The sequence below is a fragment of the Hippopotamus amphibius genome, chromosome 4 (assembly GCF_030028045.1).
Source record: "Hippopotamus amphibius kiboko isolate mHipAmp2 chromosome 4, mHipAmp2.hap2, whole genome shotgun sequence".
Lineage (NCBI taxonomy): Eukaryota > Metazoa > Chordata > Mammalia > Artiodactyla > Hippopotamidae > Hippopotamus > Hippopotamus amphibius.
In genome coordinates, this window is record NC_080189.1 from 44,417,795 (window position 1) to 44,433,842 (window position 16,048).

A 16,048-nucleotide genomic window follows, 5' to 3' on the forward strand; every position below is an offset into this window, starting at 1 on the left:
TTCATGAGACATGCACTAAAGTAGGAAGACTGGAATTTAGTTCCAATTTTCCTTTCTCTTCCTTGCCTTTTTCCAACATGTTTTCAACTACCGTGTGCTGGGTACAGTGATCATGACTGAGAATACTATGGTCCCTGCCCTCACAGAACCTCTAGTTTAGTGGGAGTTACAGAAAATGAAAACACTATATCACAGTTGTGCCTAGTTAAGAAAGAGAGATATTTAATTCCATGGCGAGTGACCATGGAGGCCAGGAAGTGACTTCTAAAGTGAGAGCTGAAGAAAGGGTAAAAGTCAACTACATGACAGAGGGTGGAAAAGCAGCCAGGCAGAGGGAACAGTATGTGCAAAGCCCCATGACAAGAAGCAGGCACAGAACATTGAGAGAAACAAAATAAAGTCTGCTAACCACAGGAGTCCAGAACAAAAGGTGACTAAAGGGTAAGCTGGAGCCAGACCTTACAGGGAGGAAAGGGAACAGCCAAGGGTGAGCACTTGCTAGCACTTGTTGTGTGCAGGACCCGTAAGGTATATTCTAGCTCTAAGTGCCATTCTTGATAGATGTTTTGGCCTGCCATGCATACCAGAGCTGCTCTGAGTATGGTTGGTAGATTCTAAGGTGACCCTTAAGACTTCCACTCCCTCATACATCCACCTTGTGTAATCCCCTGACCTTGAGTGTGGACAAGACCTGTGGATGTGGATGTGATGCATGTCACTCCCAAGATTAGGTTACGCAAAGACGAAGCGATTTTACAGGTGTAATTAAGATCCCTAATCAATTTCACTTTGAGTCATTAAAGAGGGAAAGTTTCCTGAGTGGGCCTGACCTAATAACTGAGCCCTTAAAAAGAGTATATAGGTCAGAGAGACACTCTCCTGTTACCCTTGAAGAAGTAAGTCATTCCACAGCTACTTGGAATCAAATTCTAACAACATGCGCTTAGAAGGTGACCTTGAGCCTCAGATGAAACCGCAGCCCTGGCTGATCTTGATTGCAGCCTTGTGAGACCCAGATAAGCCATGCCCAGAATCCTAACACATGGAATCTACGAGATAATAAATGACTGTCACTTTAGGCCACTAAGTTTGATGACAAACTTGTTATGCATCAATAGAAAATAAATAGACTGGACATCGGTAGCTGAAGGAAGTTCTGTTAGGCTGGTAACCATTGAAGAGGATTCCCATGTTTTTTACGTGGCTGCCAGGTCCACACCTGATTGCAACACTTTGCATATGCTATGACAGGAGACCAAGACCGCATGCTCTTCCAACACAATGAAGAACATTCTCAACTTGCCCACATAAGAAAAGTAAAAACTGATGCACCCCAAGTCAGCAGCTAGCCTTGGAAATCTCATCTTTTCACTTAAAGGCAATCACAGACTCTCCACCTAAAGTGTCCTCCAAAATCCCATGGAGTCCAAAACACAGAGGCTGTGAATAAAAGGATTAAAACAAGTTTGACAGAGAACGCAGATCGCCATTTTAAGTTTTCTTACTAGTTTCAACAACAAAAACAGGTTTTTGTAAAGTATGGTTTTAATGTTAACAAGATCTTTGCAAACAAATTGGGCCTTTTTTAATTTAACGCCAAAATAGCCCAGTTTATATTATGGGAAATCAGTGTACGAAATATAACATTTTATACATCTTTTTTCAGTTAGAGAAAAGGAGGGAGGAAAACAAATCCTTCAAGTTATTTTGTTGCTTTTTTTTCTTCTCTTTAAAAACATACTAATGACCTCCACTCAAATTGTGGGGGCTGAGTAGGTAAAATTTGTTATACTGTTAAAGGTTAAAATAGTTATAGGTTACAATACACATGCAGGCATCTCATAATCTAACAACTTCAAGAAACACATCAAGAATTCCCCTAAGCTCAAAATCATGGTAAAAATAACAGTTGGCTGGAACTGAGTAGCTCAATGATGGGAATGCTTTTTGCAGCAATGTAATTTCCTAAGATGTTTTAAGTGATAGCTCAGAGTCTCAGCATTAAAGCAGCTAGGAGTAAAGCTAGTGGAGACTGCTTTCTGTATGTAGAGACTGACTCTGGAAGGTTTCCCACAAATCCGGTACATGGTTATCTCCAGGAAAGGGTACAAGGTGGGTAGGGTCAAGAATAGGAAGAAGCCTTACATTTACTATGGATGCTTTTGTGTATTTTTAATTGTATGATAATTGCATTATCTAGTAAAAATATTTTATGAAACCAGGCATACAGAAACACACTCACAAAAGAGTAAAGCTCATCTAAATTGTCTCCCTGGGGCACTGCAGTACAGTCATGGGTACTGAAGAAGAAAAGAAAGTAAGCTAGGGGTTCCCCAGAAAAGTCAATTAGGAAAAAAGCCACCGCCTCCTGAGCCACATGTTGTTTCCAATACCTCCACAAAGCTGCTTTGCCCATGTACCTCCTTTGAAATTGCTGGGCCACCCAGAGTATAAAAGTCCATGGAGGAAGAAGGGGTGTGACACAGACAAAGCTGATGCAGACAAAATTGATGCCAGCATCTCTCTCACTCCATCGTCTCTGGAGCCCTCCTAATACTCCAGGTCTCTCCTCCCTCCCTCTTCTCTCATAGGTGGTGTTTGCGTCACCAGGCAGGAGAATGGAGCAGTTGGAGTCTGAGCCCCGCTACCTCTGAGCAACTATGGGATCTTGAAAAACATCACTTCACCTCTCTAAGCATCTCTGTTTCCCCATCTGTTAAATCAGAATAATAATAACCACACCTCAGGGGTGGCTATAACATTCCCTATGAAAACCTAAAGATTGGGGTTTGTCTATTCCAAAATAGTCTCTAAATCTAGTTCACAGGATAGTTAAAATGACTGGTAGAGTATTAACCTTAAGGCAGGTCATTCCTTATTTGGGATGTGAAACCTGGGCAAACTGCATCCGGGTCAATCGTACGTAATAACTACCAGAGAATTTGGTCATGTCTGAAAGAAAGAAAACAGAGTTGGGGAAAGAGCTGCTCTTTTGTTTTGGCAGCAGACAATGCACAGTTATCACTGCCAGAAAGAAGTCTGGTTAAAAGCAAACAACCAGATTGACACACGCATGGCTAACTCAGCCTTTCCATCCTAAAACGTGTTAACAATAGGACAATTTACTCTGTCGACACAGGGAGTGTAATTATTTTTTTAAGTTTTTTTAAATGCTCATCCCTATATATGCCTGGCTCCCTCCAAAACAGCCACATAGCAATATTCTGAAAGGCATGGTCATCTTCCAGGTCATTCTCAAAGCAACAGGAGAAGCGGCCCCTTATTTGTGACCTTGTACTGTATGAAAGGCAAGCTATAATTAACAATACTCAACCTTCTACCATTGTCCATAGCTCTTTTTTACTTTGGTCAGCACTTGATCTCTATAAATGAGCCCAATCCCCTTAAAATTCTCCACGTTTTGCTCCCTATTTACCAGAACCTAGGATGGTTGTTCTATTTTGGAAATCAGTGTGCCAATATTTATATTTTGCCTCTTTCCTATCATTTTCTGAGACGTCAAAGAATCTTCTTAAATCAAATATAAAAATTAAACTATTATCGCTTCTCGGCCTTTTGGCTAAGATCAAGTGTAGTATCTGTTCTTATCAGTTTAATATCTGATACGTCCTCTATCCGAGGACAATATATTAAATGGATTTTTGGAGCAGGGAGTTGGAATAGGAGCTTGCTCTGTCCACTCCACGCATCGACCTGGTGTTGCAGTACTTCCAGGAACGGTGCACAAAAAAAAAAAAAATTAAACTATTAAAAAACAACCCATCAGATCACAACCCGTAGAAAAACAAGACAAAGCACAGGGAAATCAAAGACAAGAGAAGATTGTGGAAAACAAATCCCACTCGACAAATGAAAGACTTTTCTTATATCTTCCATCAAAGTATTGTGGACAATTAGTATTGTATGTTCTATATGAAGAAAGAGGATATAATTTGACCTACAAATGCCTGAAACACACTTTATTCATTTATTAGCCACTAATAACAAACATATATTCAGATAACAAGTACATTATTGTTCAGGAAAGAACCCCAAATTAAAGGGTGAGTCTCGGTCCAAGTAAAAATAGAAAAGCTGCCAAAACAGTCTGTGTGACTCTCAATGATCTCACTTGTTTTCATCAAATTAAATTGAGTTTTTTCAAATTAGATTAATCTTTTGCCCAGTTATTAGGCTATTTGGATAAAAATGTATGACAATTATTAGCATAAAATAATCTGAACAGTACACTGAAACACTTGCTTGAGAAGAATTAGTTATAATTCACTTACTTTTTGTTTTGAAGAATAATCTGGCTTCATAAAAGGTAAGAACAATTTGGTAAGCAGTGCCATCCCATAAAGACCTGGCATGGGATCAGTAAATACTTGTTGAATGAATGAATGAATGAATGAAACATATCAGCAATCTGACTGAAGCAAACAGGAACACAAATGCCTACACACACACACACACACACACACACACATAACCTTCCTATAATCCTTCTGGAAATATCAGTTTTCATATTTCTGTTCGCAGTAGATTTACTCTACTGCTTCCTTTTCAATATCAACACCTTTTTCAGAGGAAAATAAGCAGACGTCATGACAGGATGCTTCATGTTTTTGTCTGACCCCTCTACCCTCCCCCAAACAATGAGCAAACAAAAACATAAAAGCCCAGGAAATGGTATTTTACCAAGTGCCCTAAGCGATCATGCGTGGCGGTCAGTGCCGAAGAACGGTTCCATGCCTTTGTGGGACTCACGACCGTCACCTGGGAGCTTCTCCCAAAAAGCCATCTTGGGATGTGACGAACTCCTTCTTGATCACAAAAGTGAGTTTCCTCTTCTGGAAAGGCTTCCCCAGCGCACTCCCCTTGCCCTCTGCACTCTGGCACACCCTCCCTGGAGAGCTGCCCCCACTGGATGATATTTCTTTGTCCCTCCAGTAGAGCAAGATCCTTGAGGACTTAAGACACCCTCTGGTTGATCTTTGCGTCACTAACACCTTCGCAAATGAATGATTTAAGTTCTCTGAGTCTTCAGTTTCCTCACATATAAAATGAGGAAGACAGAAATGACCCTGTTGTTGTGAGGACTAAGTGGTGAGCGTAACCAGCTAACCCAGTATCCAGCACTGCGGGGAAACACAACCCTTAGGGACTACTACCTACTACTAGGCAGGGATAAAGGTTTTGAAATCAACCAGACAATTCACACCTCCCTACCCACAGGGCTTCAACAACACTAAGTGGAAAAGCAAACGCCACGGCTCTCTCTTGGTAAATACAAGCAGGTTCTACTTTTCATCACACCAGAAGGTGACCAATATATAGAAGATCTTGTTTTGCTGTAGGAACAATGTCATCACTGAGCCTGGCCTCAAACAAAGAATACAAATGACCCTTAGAGAAGGAGCATGGTCTTTATGGATGTAATAAATATAAACTTCCTTAATTACTTAAAGGAATGAAATGAGACTCCACATAATTACAGCTAAACTATGAACACTAATTACAAGTGTTTCCAAATATATCTCAGTACACACAGTACACACAGACTATAGATATAAACATAAGCGTAAATGAATATGGGAATTTTAAATGGTCCAAATTACTTAAGAGACTGTCCAAGAAAGAATGAGCTGATAATAATCCTTCTTGTCTCTGTACTTTCCCCCTATTGGAAGCGTCAAAACAAACAAAAAGTAGTGACTTCAGAGTTTTCAAATGCCTCAAATGTGAAATATGTTTGAAAACTGAGATGATGAAAATGACGATATTTCTCTTTGAAAAATCATTCTTAGAAATAAGAGGATGTAAAATAGTCTCCCTTTCTTCATCTAGCCCATATTCTAAATTTAGTTGATTCTGTAACTACAGTTCATCAGCATCGAGTGAAATTTTGAAAAAATAGCATCATTCAAGTCTTAATTTGTTGACAACTGTCACTGCTTTCTACATTTCATTGAAAAACAAAAAATTGCTGACCCTCAGCTGGGTTCTTTAAAAGGAACATGATACGATTTCTCACAAAACCACAGAAAGGGGGAGGAAAATATCCCTTGCAATATGGGAGAAACTCAGAACAGGAAAGAATCAGAATAGGCGTGTGCACATGGCAGTCTCAAATAAAGAGTTGGCTCTACGGGCTGTGTATGAGCAACAAGGCTATATGGACAAGTTTTTAAGGCAAAAGCAGCTCCTTTGCCTAAATGTTGCTATGTGTAATACCAACTTCTCCTCTAGTCTATCACCTTTTAGGAAGAAAAGCTTGAAAACTCTCAAAGGAATAGGAAAGGAGACTAGCCTTGTCTCTTTCAGAGGCCACTGAGTAAGGTCCATTACAATTTAACTTGTGCACTCCTCTCCCCACAGCACTTTGATTTCCAGGTTTGTCTTTGAGCATCAGACACATGGGGGCACAACAAGAATGGCAAATTGTTTCCCTGTAGCTTGACATAAAACTGAAAATTCAAACGTCTATCAAGAGGGAGACAGTAAATTACTGTACATCTATGCTATGGGATCCACACAACTAAAAAGCATGAACTGGCATGGGAAAATTCCTAAATCATATTATTGTAGAGGTATTTTTAAAAAGCAAACTGTGAAAGAATAATTACTATTTAATTTCATTTATGTAAAAATAAAACCACACATACAAAATTACATATATATGTAAATGTGTGTATATGTAATCAACTGAAAAAGGTCTGGGAAAGACAGTAAATTGACAACAGTTGTTATTTCTGAGAAGAGTGGGTTTTTGTAGCTCAGAAAATACTTTACTCCCTTTAGTGTTTAAATTTTTAGTATGATCATGTATTGATGCAGTAGTTATCTCACTAAAGTTAAAATCAAAAATATCATGCTAAGGAAGGAAAAGAGGAAGAGAGAGAAGTCGGAAAAGAAAAAAAAAGTTTCAACAAATAATGGGAGGTCCTTTGCCAGTTCTTGGGCCTCAAGTCCCACCACCCTCCCCACTGTCTATTTACACAACTGTAAAACTAGGAAGAGTTTTGATAACCACTCACCAGCTCTTCAACATCTGAGTTATAGTTTCTTGGTCATTATTTATTTTTCTTTCTTTCTTATACCATCATCGTAATGATGCAAAAATATCAAAATAGCAGGAGAGCAAAGGATCACGGCCTCACAGCTATGAGGGGCAAAGAGATTTCTCACCCCAGAGATGAACTGCCCAGAGCAGATATCGACCAAGAGCCTCTCACAGATGTGCTTCTCATTCCTTCATCAAGAAGGCCCACCTTCTTAAATTTGAAAAGTTATTATACACACACACACATAAACAATAACCATATAAGGTGATGGATAACTAGCCTTATTGTGGTAATTATTTTGCAATATATATGTATATCCTACCATGTTGTACAGCTTAAACTTACACAATGTTATATGACATTTACATCTCAATAAAACTGGGGAAATTAAAGAAAAAAAAAAAAGAAGAAGGCCCACCTTCTCTCTTCCTTTCCTTTCTTTACCTGGTAGCAGTGGTTCTCAAGCCTTAGCCCCCATGAGAGTCCCAGTGGTGACCTGAAAATGTAGACTCAGGGAACCCGGGGCAGGGCTTGTGATACAGCAGGCCAGCAAGCCTAACGGTGAGAGCAGTCTGTCCCGCATCGCTGTTATTTCCTAGCTCTGTCGCCCTGGAGCTCTCAGTGCCACCATTTCCTGTGTAAACTGGGGCTATGATAGTACCTCCCTCACTAGGCTGTGAGGCTCCAGGGCCAGGCTCTGAGGAAGGACTAGAAGTTGGAGCCCCTGCAATTTTGATGGAGCCGACCAGGCTCTCGGTTACGACTTACTATTACTGGGCAAAGTCCAGGAAGCTGCACTCTCATAGGTGATTCTTTGGTCTATTGCATTTTGAGAAACACTGCTTACACTCACGATTCCCTCAGGTAAGAGGAAGGAAAAACAAACAGAAACAATACTCCGCGGAAGCTCAAAGCGACTAGCTTGGACTACCGCTCCATCCAGTTAGCAATACTAGATTTCTCCTTCTCGTGTGCATGCTGATGGTAGAGAGGTTCTTCCAGAAGGGCTGCCTCTGCTGGGAAGCCTGGTAGACCCACGGCCTCCACCCATTCTGCCAGGTTAGGTACCTGCTGTGCTCACCTTTACAAGAGGCCAGATGTCTGGTGCTCAGCTTTAAATACTGCATAAGGTGGTACCTCTGAACGCAAATCACTTTCAACATACAGGAGCATTAAGTCCATCAGCCCTCCCGTCACCATTCGTTAACTGGCGGTCGGGGCTCTGAGGTCCCTTCAACTCCCCGAATCCGCTTCCCGGACCTGGCTTCGGACCCGCCCCGGAAGCCGAGAAAGGGGCGCGGGTCCGAAGGCGGGAATCCCCGGCGGGAGGAGCCCCAGGGTCGCGGGTGTCTCCCCCACCCCTCTCCTCCTCCTGCCGGTCGGTGTTGGTCAGTGCCAGCATGGCACAGGGTCCCCGAGAGCGAAGGTGGCTGTGGTTCGGGAGGGAGCACCCGCAGGTGTTCCAGGCCCTCCCGGCACCAGGCCCAGGGCCCCAGGTCTGCAGGATCAGGATGCGAGTCCTGGCTGGCCATTTCAAACCTTTTTGTGACTTTGTGCAAATTGTTGTCAGTTCTTCATCTGTAAAATGAGCCTCATGTTATCTACCACAGTCAAATAAATATATGCACCGACCACAAAAAAAAAAAAAATGACCCTGAGATAATCTTGCCTAGACATCATTCTGCTCTAAAATAAAGTATTATCAACACACTCCTCATCACTACAATTCCTCACTGAATCATTCTCGGTAAAAGTTAAAACCTCCAGTGTCAGCGTGGAGCTCGCTGGTTGGAAGAGGGCTTCGGAGAAGCACAGCGGCCACTGTTGTCTCAGCGTTTCTGCTCCACACTGACGATTAGTTGCTCAGTTCCCCTGTGTGAACAGAGGACATGAGAAGGGGAGGAGAGGTTTACCCAGATTCCCTGGGAGGCCAAATCCGGGGTGGTTTCTGGGTTCACACCAAGAACTCCTCTCTACCCAGGCAATGCTCTTGATTCTCCCTTTTTGGTGGCTATTCCTTTACTGCACATGCTCTTTGGTTTCAGCTTCTTGTACTTACCCTTGCTCAGTGCTAAAGTCCAGGGTACAACCTAAGTGCCCAGGAATGAAGAAATGACCCACTGAAGGGTGATACATTCCCACACACAATTTTACATGCCCATTAAGGACAGGATTTCCAAGTAAGTTGAGAAGATGTTATACCCTGATGTCAAGTGGGAGAAGAAGAAAAAAAAAAAAAGCAGAGATAATACAATTCAATAGTAAGATATCAACTGGTAAACATTTCTACCCAAGAAAAAATACAGAAAATATATATCGAATATTAACTATTATTACTTCTGAGTGGTGGGATTATGAGTAACTTATTCTCTGCTTTTCCACAGTTTAGCCTATTTTTAAAAGCTTCTTCTATGAGCATATGTAACTATTCTACTCAGAAAATCATAAATAAACCAGTAGTTAAGAGCAAATACAACTGCGTCCCTTAAAACCCAAGAGACAAACACTGTATTATGGTGTAGAAATAAAGAAAACAAAAGGGATGTCTTTAAGATCCTCCTCTACAGTCTGACAAGTCAGATCTGTTCAGGAGTTTCTCTCAGGAAGGTCCGCCTCAGGGCAGGCTGGGGATTTTGATCTCCCCCAAGAGGCCTTGACTTTACTGTCAGAAAGACAACTCAGGACACTGAAATCACTGGTTTATTCTTGGGTCCAGTTTAATTTGAAGAGACTTATCATCTTAAGCTCAAAAAGAATACTCAAGAAATGTATTTGTCACAAGTATCCCTTTCTCTTGGAAGATTAGGAAAATCAGAAGAAAGAATGATGATAAAGGAAACAGCAGGACAGGAAGGAAAGAAGGTTGCACACTACAGCAACCTAAAGTGCCCTCCTGTGCTACAGATAATGGGGAACAAACCAAAAGCCTTGGGCATGGTCCCTTCGCACACCCTGCTACTACCCTGTAGCACCCAACTCATCTCTCACTGGTAAGGCAGCCTTGCAAGATGAAGATGGCAAATCAGCAGTTAAAAAATAAAAAATGAAATAGAAGAGGTTCTTTAAGGTGAATCAACAGTAACTTAGATACACATTGGCTCAATAATGTATTCTTAATTGTCATTACTTTATCTGACCATCAGCTTGGGAGATTCCTAAGAAATTACTATTTAAGGTCTTGCATTGATAGCTCTCAGAAGTCATGTGAGTAAAACATCTGACTCCCAACTCCGCAGGAAAGAGGTGAGAAGAGAATGTTTGATTTCTCCTGCTCCAAAAGGCTTCAGAAAACATATTTTTACAGTCAAGTCCATTAAGTATTTACAGAGCACCTACTATATTTATATTAACTGAGCAATGTTTACCTGTCAGGCACTGTGCTAAACACTTTGTGTCTCACCATTAACTTCCTGCAACACAGTTATTATCCTCATTTGACAGGTGAGGGAACTGGGGTAGAGAGAGGTTCCATGTCTCTACCTGCTCAAGTGGAAATGTTGTGATATTAGTTTCTTGGGCTTCTGTAACAAATTACCACATGCTTGGGGGCTTAAGACAACAGAAATGTATTCTGTCACAACTCTGGAGATTAGAAGTCCAAAATCAAGGTGTTGGCAGGGCCATACTCCACCTGAAGCCTCTAGGGAAGAACCCTCCTGGCCTTTTCCCAGCTCCTGGTAACCCAAGGCATTCCTTGGCTTACGGCAACACAATTCCAACCTCTGCCTCTTATTTATTTATTTATAGACTTAAACATTATAGTTTGCTATAATAACTATAGTTACTCACAAACAATTTGGCATTAATCCTTGACATGTGGATTTCATATAACAGTGTGCGTTGAAAAGTTCAAAGTCCTCATTGAGCGTAGAGACTTGTGGGTTGTCACTAGAAACGGCACTTCAGTTTACCTGGTTTCTATAGAGTTATTTTGAGAGCTCTACATAAGGGGGCCTCCCCCTTGCAGCTCCAAAAATGTATATTTTTCTGTGGGGGTAGAGATCACGTGGTCCAGATCTCTTTTAGAGGTCCCCACCCAGTCTGCACATTAAAAATCGCAGGAGTTTTTTTTACAAAGACAGACGCCTAACCCCCTCCCCAGAGCAAGTGAATCTGAATCTCAGCAACAAAGTCCAGGCATTCATACCTGCCCCTCTTGTTGCACGGCCACCTCCTCTGTGTGTCTCTGTCTTCTCTTCATATAAAGACACCTGTCATATTGGATTTGGAGCCACCCTAGTCTGGTATGACCTTATCTTAACTAATTACATCTCCAAGGACCCCATTTCCAGTTAAAGTCACATGCTGAGATTCCTAGTGGACATGAACTTTTGGGGAACACTCTGCAACCCAGGATGCATCTTTTGGGTGAGAAATCTCTTTGCAACCCAGAGTTGTTGGATTTGGACTTGGCAGTGTGACTCCAGAGCCCACATCCTGAGCCACTGTGCTCATTTTGACCTCTGGGGGACCACACTACATACACTGACATACACTAGGTGACATCAGAGCGTGACCTGGCTCCTGTCCAGAGGAGCTGACGATCTTCTGAACACAAATGAGACAATGAAAGAGAAAAAGCATATTACTAAAGTTCACTGTGTGAACTTCTGGATGTCATGGAAACAATCAGGAAAGTGATGCATGAGGGCTGGGGGACCTTGAGCACAGGCAGCATCTGGGCAGGTTGGGGGAAAGACCTGAGCTAAGGCAGAGGCAACACTAGACGAGCATGTTCGAGAGAGACAGGTGCGCTGAAGGGCCACCAGAGATGGGGGGTGGAGTACGGGCATTTTAGAGATGCTTCAAAGACAAAGGGAAGAACTTAGATTTAATTTGGAAGGAAAGAAAAAACTTTAATAGGGAGCAAAATGATAAAAATTGGTCTAAAAGGCTCCTCTGGCAGAGGTAGGCAGGGCGAGCGTACAGCCTGGAAAAACTGGGTGTTGAAACTTCTTGACAAAACAGGCTTGTGTGCATGTGTACCAGCGTGCAGAGGCATCGTGTTTACATCTCTTCGGTGACATTTTAACAACTTGCTGCAGAAAATAAACCAACGATGCAGATGCTCGCCATGCTTTCATCCCCCGCTAGTAGAATCCCCCTTACCACCAACCCCCCAACACTCACACACACACCAGCTTCCCTCCCGACACCCACTCGCACCCCAGCCAAGAGCTGAGAGAAGAGAAAGGTGAGAGAAAGAGAAATAAAAAATGCCTGCAGGAACAGCCAAAAAAGGCAGCCAAGACATAAATCACCTTTGCACCGCTCGCAACAGGCTCCCCTCTGCTTGATGGCCAGGGCACAGTCTCTCGACAGCACTGGGCACTTCTCTCTCTTACAGGTCACTTCCTTGTTCTAGGCAAAAAAAGACAAGAGACATTTGAAATCAACTTCAGAACAGAATCCCCAGATTCCTAGCATATGGCTGAGGTTTTCCTAGCTTCCCTCTTCCTATCTTGCCTTCATCTTGGCGAGAAAACTCTGTGATAGCAAATGAGATTTTACTCTTTCTGGAACAAAAATATCCATCTAGGAATAGATTGAGATTAGGGTCAGAGGAAAGCAGATGAAAAGTCCCTTCTTTACCAGCCAATTTAACCTAGATAACCGAACTCCGAGAGAGAGAGGCTTTCTCCCACCTTGCACTAAGGTTTCTTTTTAGTACACACTATAGAAATAATAATATTTGTGTAAATCATATTTTGCCCATTGGGCTACCTGGGCCAGGACTGCATCGTGAGAACAAAAATATTTGCACATGGCCGTCCAACAATCCTTAATAGTAGAGTGCATTAACATGCAGCAATCTAAAGTTCCAACTCAAATAATGACAAAGTTGAGTATTGAATCAGCTCAGTAAGAGAAAAAATAATATTCTCCATGCCAAGCAGAGACACAGGCGTCAGTGTTTTATAGCTATGGGACAGCTGCATTATATTAGCACTTATGTTAATGAAAGTGTGGTGCGCATTTGCATCTTTGGTTTTCTTCTGAAAGGTTAGCTGTTAAAATGACTTCGAGACGATCCAAATATGATGCAAATACCTTCTTGTAGAACAGATACACATGAACCAAAAACACTATGTCACAATACTTCAACGAGATTGGAACTGTAACAAGGGTCTACGAAATGCTAGGTGCTGTGGCTTTCGTTCTTATAAAAATCCTGTGAGATAAGTATTATCACTATCTCTCGTTTATACACAGGAAAACTGCTGTTCGGAGAAGGTCTATGACTTTTTCAAGGTCATACAGCTTTGCAGTGGAACTGGTGGATTTCAATATTGAGCTCACAAATGTGCAAAACGCCCACGCCCTACCCTGAGTTAAGGCTGGGACAACCACATTCATTGCCTGATTTAGGGACAGATCAGAGAGGAGCAACTGACCAACCCCCTGACCCCGAGATGAATTCAGAACCCTCCTGGAATACGTGCAGCAGAAATCCTAACTCAGCCCTGACAATGACCTTGGGAAGATTCACAAGTGTAACCAGTATGCTTCAATGTCTAGAGAGTAAGGAAGATCTCCCCATTTCTATTCCAACACCAAGGAGGAGTGAGAGGGGTGTGAGTGTGTTTAAGTGTGTGTGTGTGTGTGTGTGTGTGTGTGTGTGTGTGTGTGTGTTGGGGACTTGGGGGCCAAGCTGAGCCCATACACCAAATTCCAGCTTTAAAATAGTTCTAAGATAAAACCTGTTACCTTCTGTGCTGCCCTCCAATTCTCTGGAAGTTGCAGAGCCCCTCAAAATGTTCCCAGAGTCTAATTCTGAAAAAGAATCCAGATTGTCATCTCCTCCCTTTTTGAATGAGCAGAACCTCCAAGCGTCCCAGAACCCCACTACCTCCAACTCACCAGTCACCTCTTCCCCAGAGTGAGGTACATGGAGCCTGGGGACAGGTGAGCCTCGCCATTCCAACAGCTCTATTTCTACACAGTCTTGTTGTCTCACCACCCTGATGACTTTGCAAGACCACTGAAGCATGGGAATAACGAGCCCACCCCGATCAGTGTTGCTCAAACGTTCCTACTGGATGACACACATAGAAAGTGACCATCATTACCAAGGCCAATGTGGTAAACACACCGATGGGGCCATCCCAGCATCTGCCTGGCCACCCAAAGTGCAAGCATCAGTCCTCAGCCCTGTACCCGCTCTGGCAGGGCTAGTGCACAGACCTTTCATTTTTTTGTTTATTGGTTATTGGTGTCTGATTGGAAGGTGTGACTGACCTGAGTAATCCAATCTTCTTTTCTTTCTCCCATTTTTGGTGTCTGTTATGTGACAAGGGTCCTCATAGGGCTAACCTCACCGACTCCTTAAAATCCCGTGAGGCGGTGATCCTCGCCCTTTCCTGCTAATCAGAACCCATGTGCAGTTCTTAACAAAGCCTGGCACTGTCTCCCATCCTCTGAAGCTCAGATCTGATTTATCTCAGGACCAGGCCCCCCAGGTAATTCCTGTGTGCAGCTCAGGCTGAGAACCACCGCTGTGCAGGGAGTCTTCTTAGTGCCAGCAAGGCTGAGGTGGACTCGGGAACTGTCCACAGTCCCGGAGCGAACGGCTGGCTGCAACCTGAACCCAGGTATCCTGGCTGCAAGCCCTGCAAAGCCCCTTCCCTCACCCTCTCTTCTTCATAATAAGGGTGGCATCATGACTCACTGCAAGTCATGGCCCTTTAGATTTATGTTCATATTTTTTTCTTAAATACAAACATAATACAAAGTTATGATCACAATTCAAATTGAAGAGGTATAGTCCTAAAAATAATAGCGCCCTTTTACCACCACCAAAGTAATCGAGAACAGCTATCAGGTGTATATGCTGCTTGGCGTTATGAACAGTGACTTAGCTTTGCAAAGTGCAGTTACTTGAAGCCATAGTTTGATACCAGCTGCCCCACCCAGTGCATTGCCTCAGAGCATCTGTTACCTCGGCTTTATGCATTCAGCAAATTTGACTGCAGCCTTAAGGAAAAGCCACCCCCCAAGTTCATCTCCCCTCTGAAAGGAAGACTCCTCAGACACAAGGAATTAAAAACTCTAAGGGTGGTCAGAGTGGGTGTGAAGTCAAAATTTGGGGTCTAATATATAGGAAGGTACACACTCTCTTACATATAGGAATTCTTTGCTAAATTAGAAACCTAGTAGCCAGTCAAAATCCTTAGCAAGATCCCAAGATCCATAATAAATAGCTCGTAATTATAGTTCAGCACAAAAGGTATTTCAACCAGATGGTGTGCAGATTCACATCTGGAATTTCTGTGTATACACACACACACACACACACACACACACACACACACACAGAGCAAACCTAAACCTTAGCTGTAGGTTTAGTGAGGTTTCTTCCCCCACTTCTGATAAAACTTGGAGTTTTTTTTATATTCTACCAAGGGTTACGCTGGTAACAGAGCTGCCAGATCTGATCATTTCCCTGCTATCTGGTTGCATGGATGTGGAGCACAAGCTCAGAATCCCAGGCCCTTAAAGAAAGAAAGAAAAACTGCAGAGAATCACTGCTGAGAGGCTGATTCCTCCATCTCCCTAATTGAGTCCAGCAGCTACAGAGTACATTCAAGCACAGGTTAATTAAGACCACTCCCTTAGCTTTCTCTGATTCTGCCAAGAGACAAAAACACTGGTCTTCAAGCCAGCAGCTCTGATGGGAAGGGGCATGCACAAAGCCATGCCTTCAGGACTCCGTCTCCATTATAGCCATCTCATCCCCATGTGCACCAAGTGTCCTCTGCTCTTACTCAAGGTCACAGCTCATTCAAATCACTTTTTAATTCATGAAATGTTTTCTGATACTGGCTCACACTAACTGAATATTTTCTACATACCAGGCTCTGTGCTAAGAATAGTATATACATTACTTCACAACAAATTCCACATCATCCCCATTTTACAGATGAGGAAACAATGTTAGTAAACTTGCCCAGATCACACAAGAGGCAGATATGGAATACACA

The 16,048-nt window shown here is 42.6% G+C and overlaps 1 protein-coding gene and 1 non-coding gene across 2 annotated transcripts in view; one reads left to right on the forward strand and one right to left on the reverse strand.

Moving 5' to 3' along the window:
* The window catches only part of BMPER (BMP binding endothelial regulator), a 238,314-nt gene that overhangs the window by 194,144 nt on the left and 28,122 nt on the right, over positions 1 to 16,048 (reverse strand). Inside the window, exon 3 of the mRNA XM_057731872.1 lies at positions 12,329 to 12,428. Within this exon, the coding sequence (XP_057587855.1) occupies positions 12,329 to 12,428 (100 nt within the window). The remainder of the gene's footprint in view (positions 1 to 12,328; positions 12,429 to 16,048) is intronic.
* LOC130852798 (U2 spliceosomal RNA) lies at positions 3,561 to 3,751 on the forward strand. Its single transcript, XR_009053511.1, has one exon. It is a non-coding gene; the product is annotated as a U2 spliceosomal RNA (small nuclear RNA).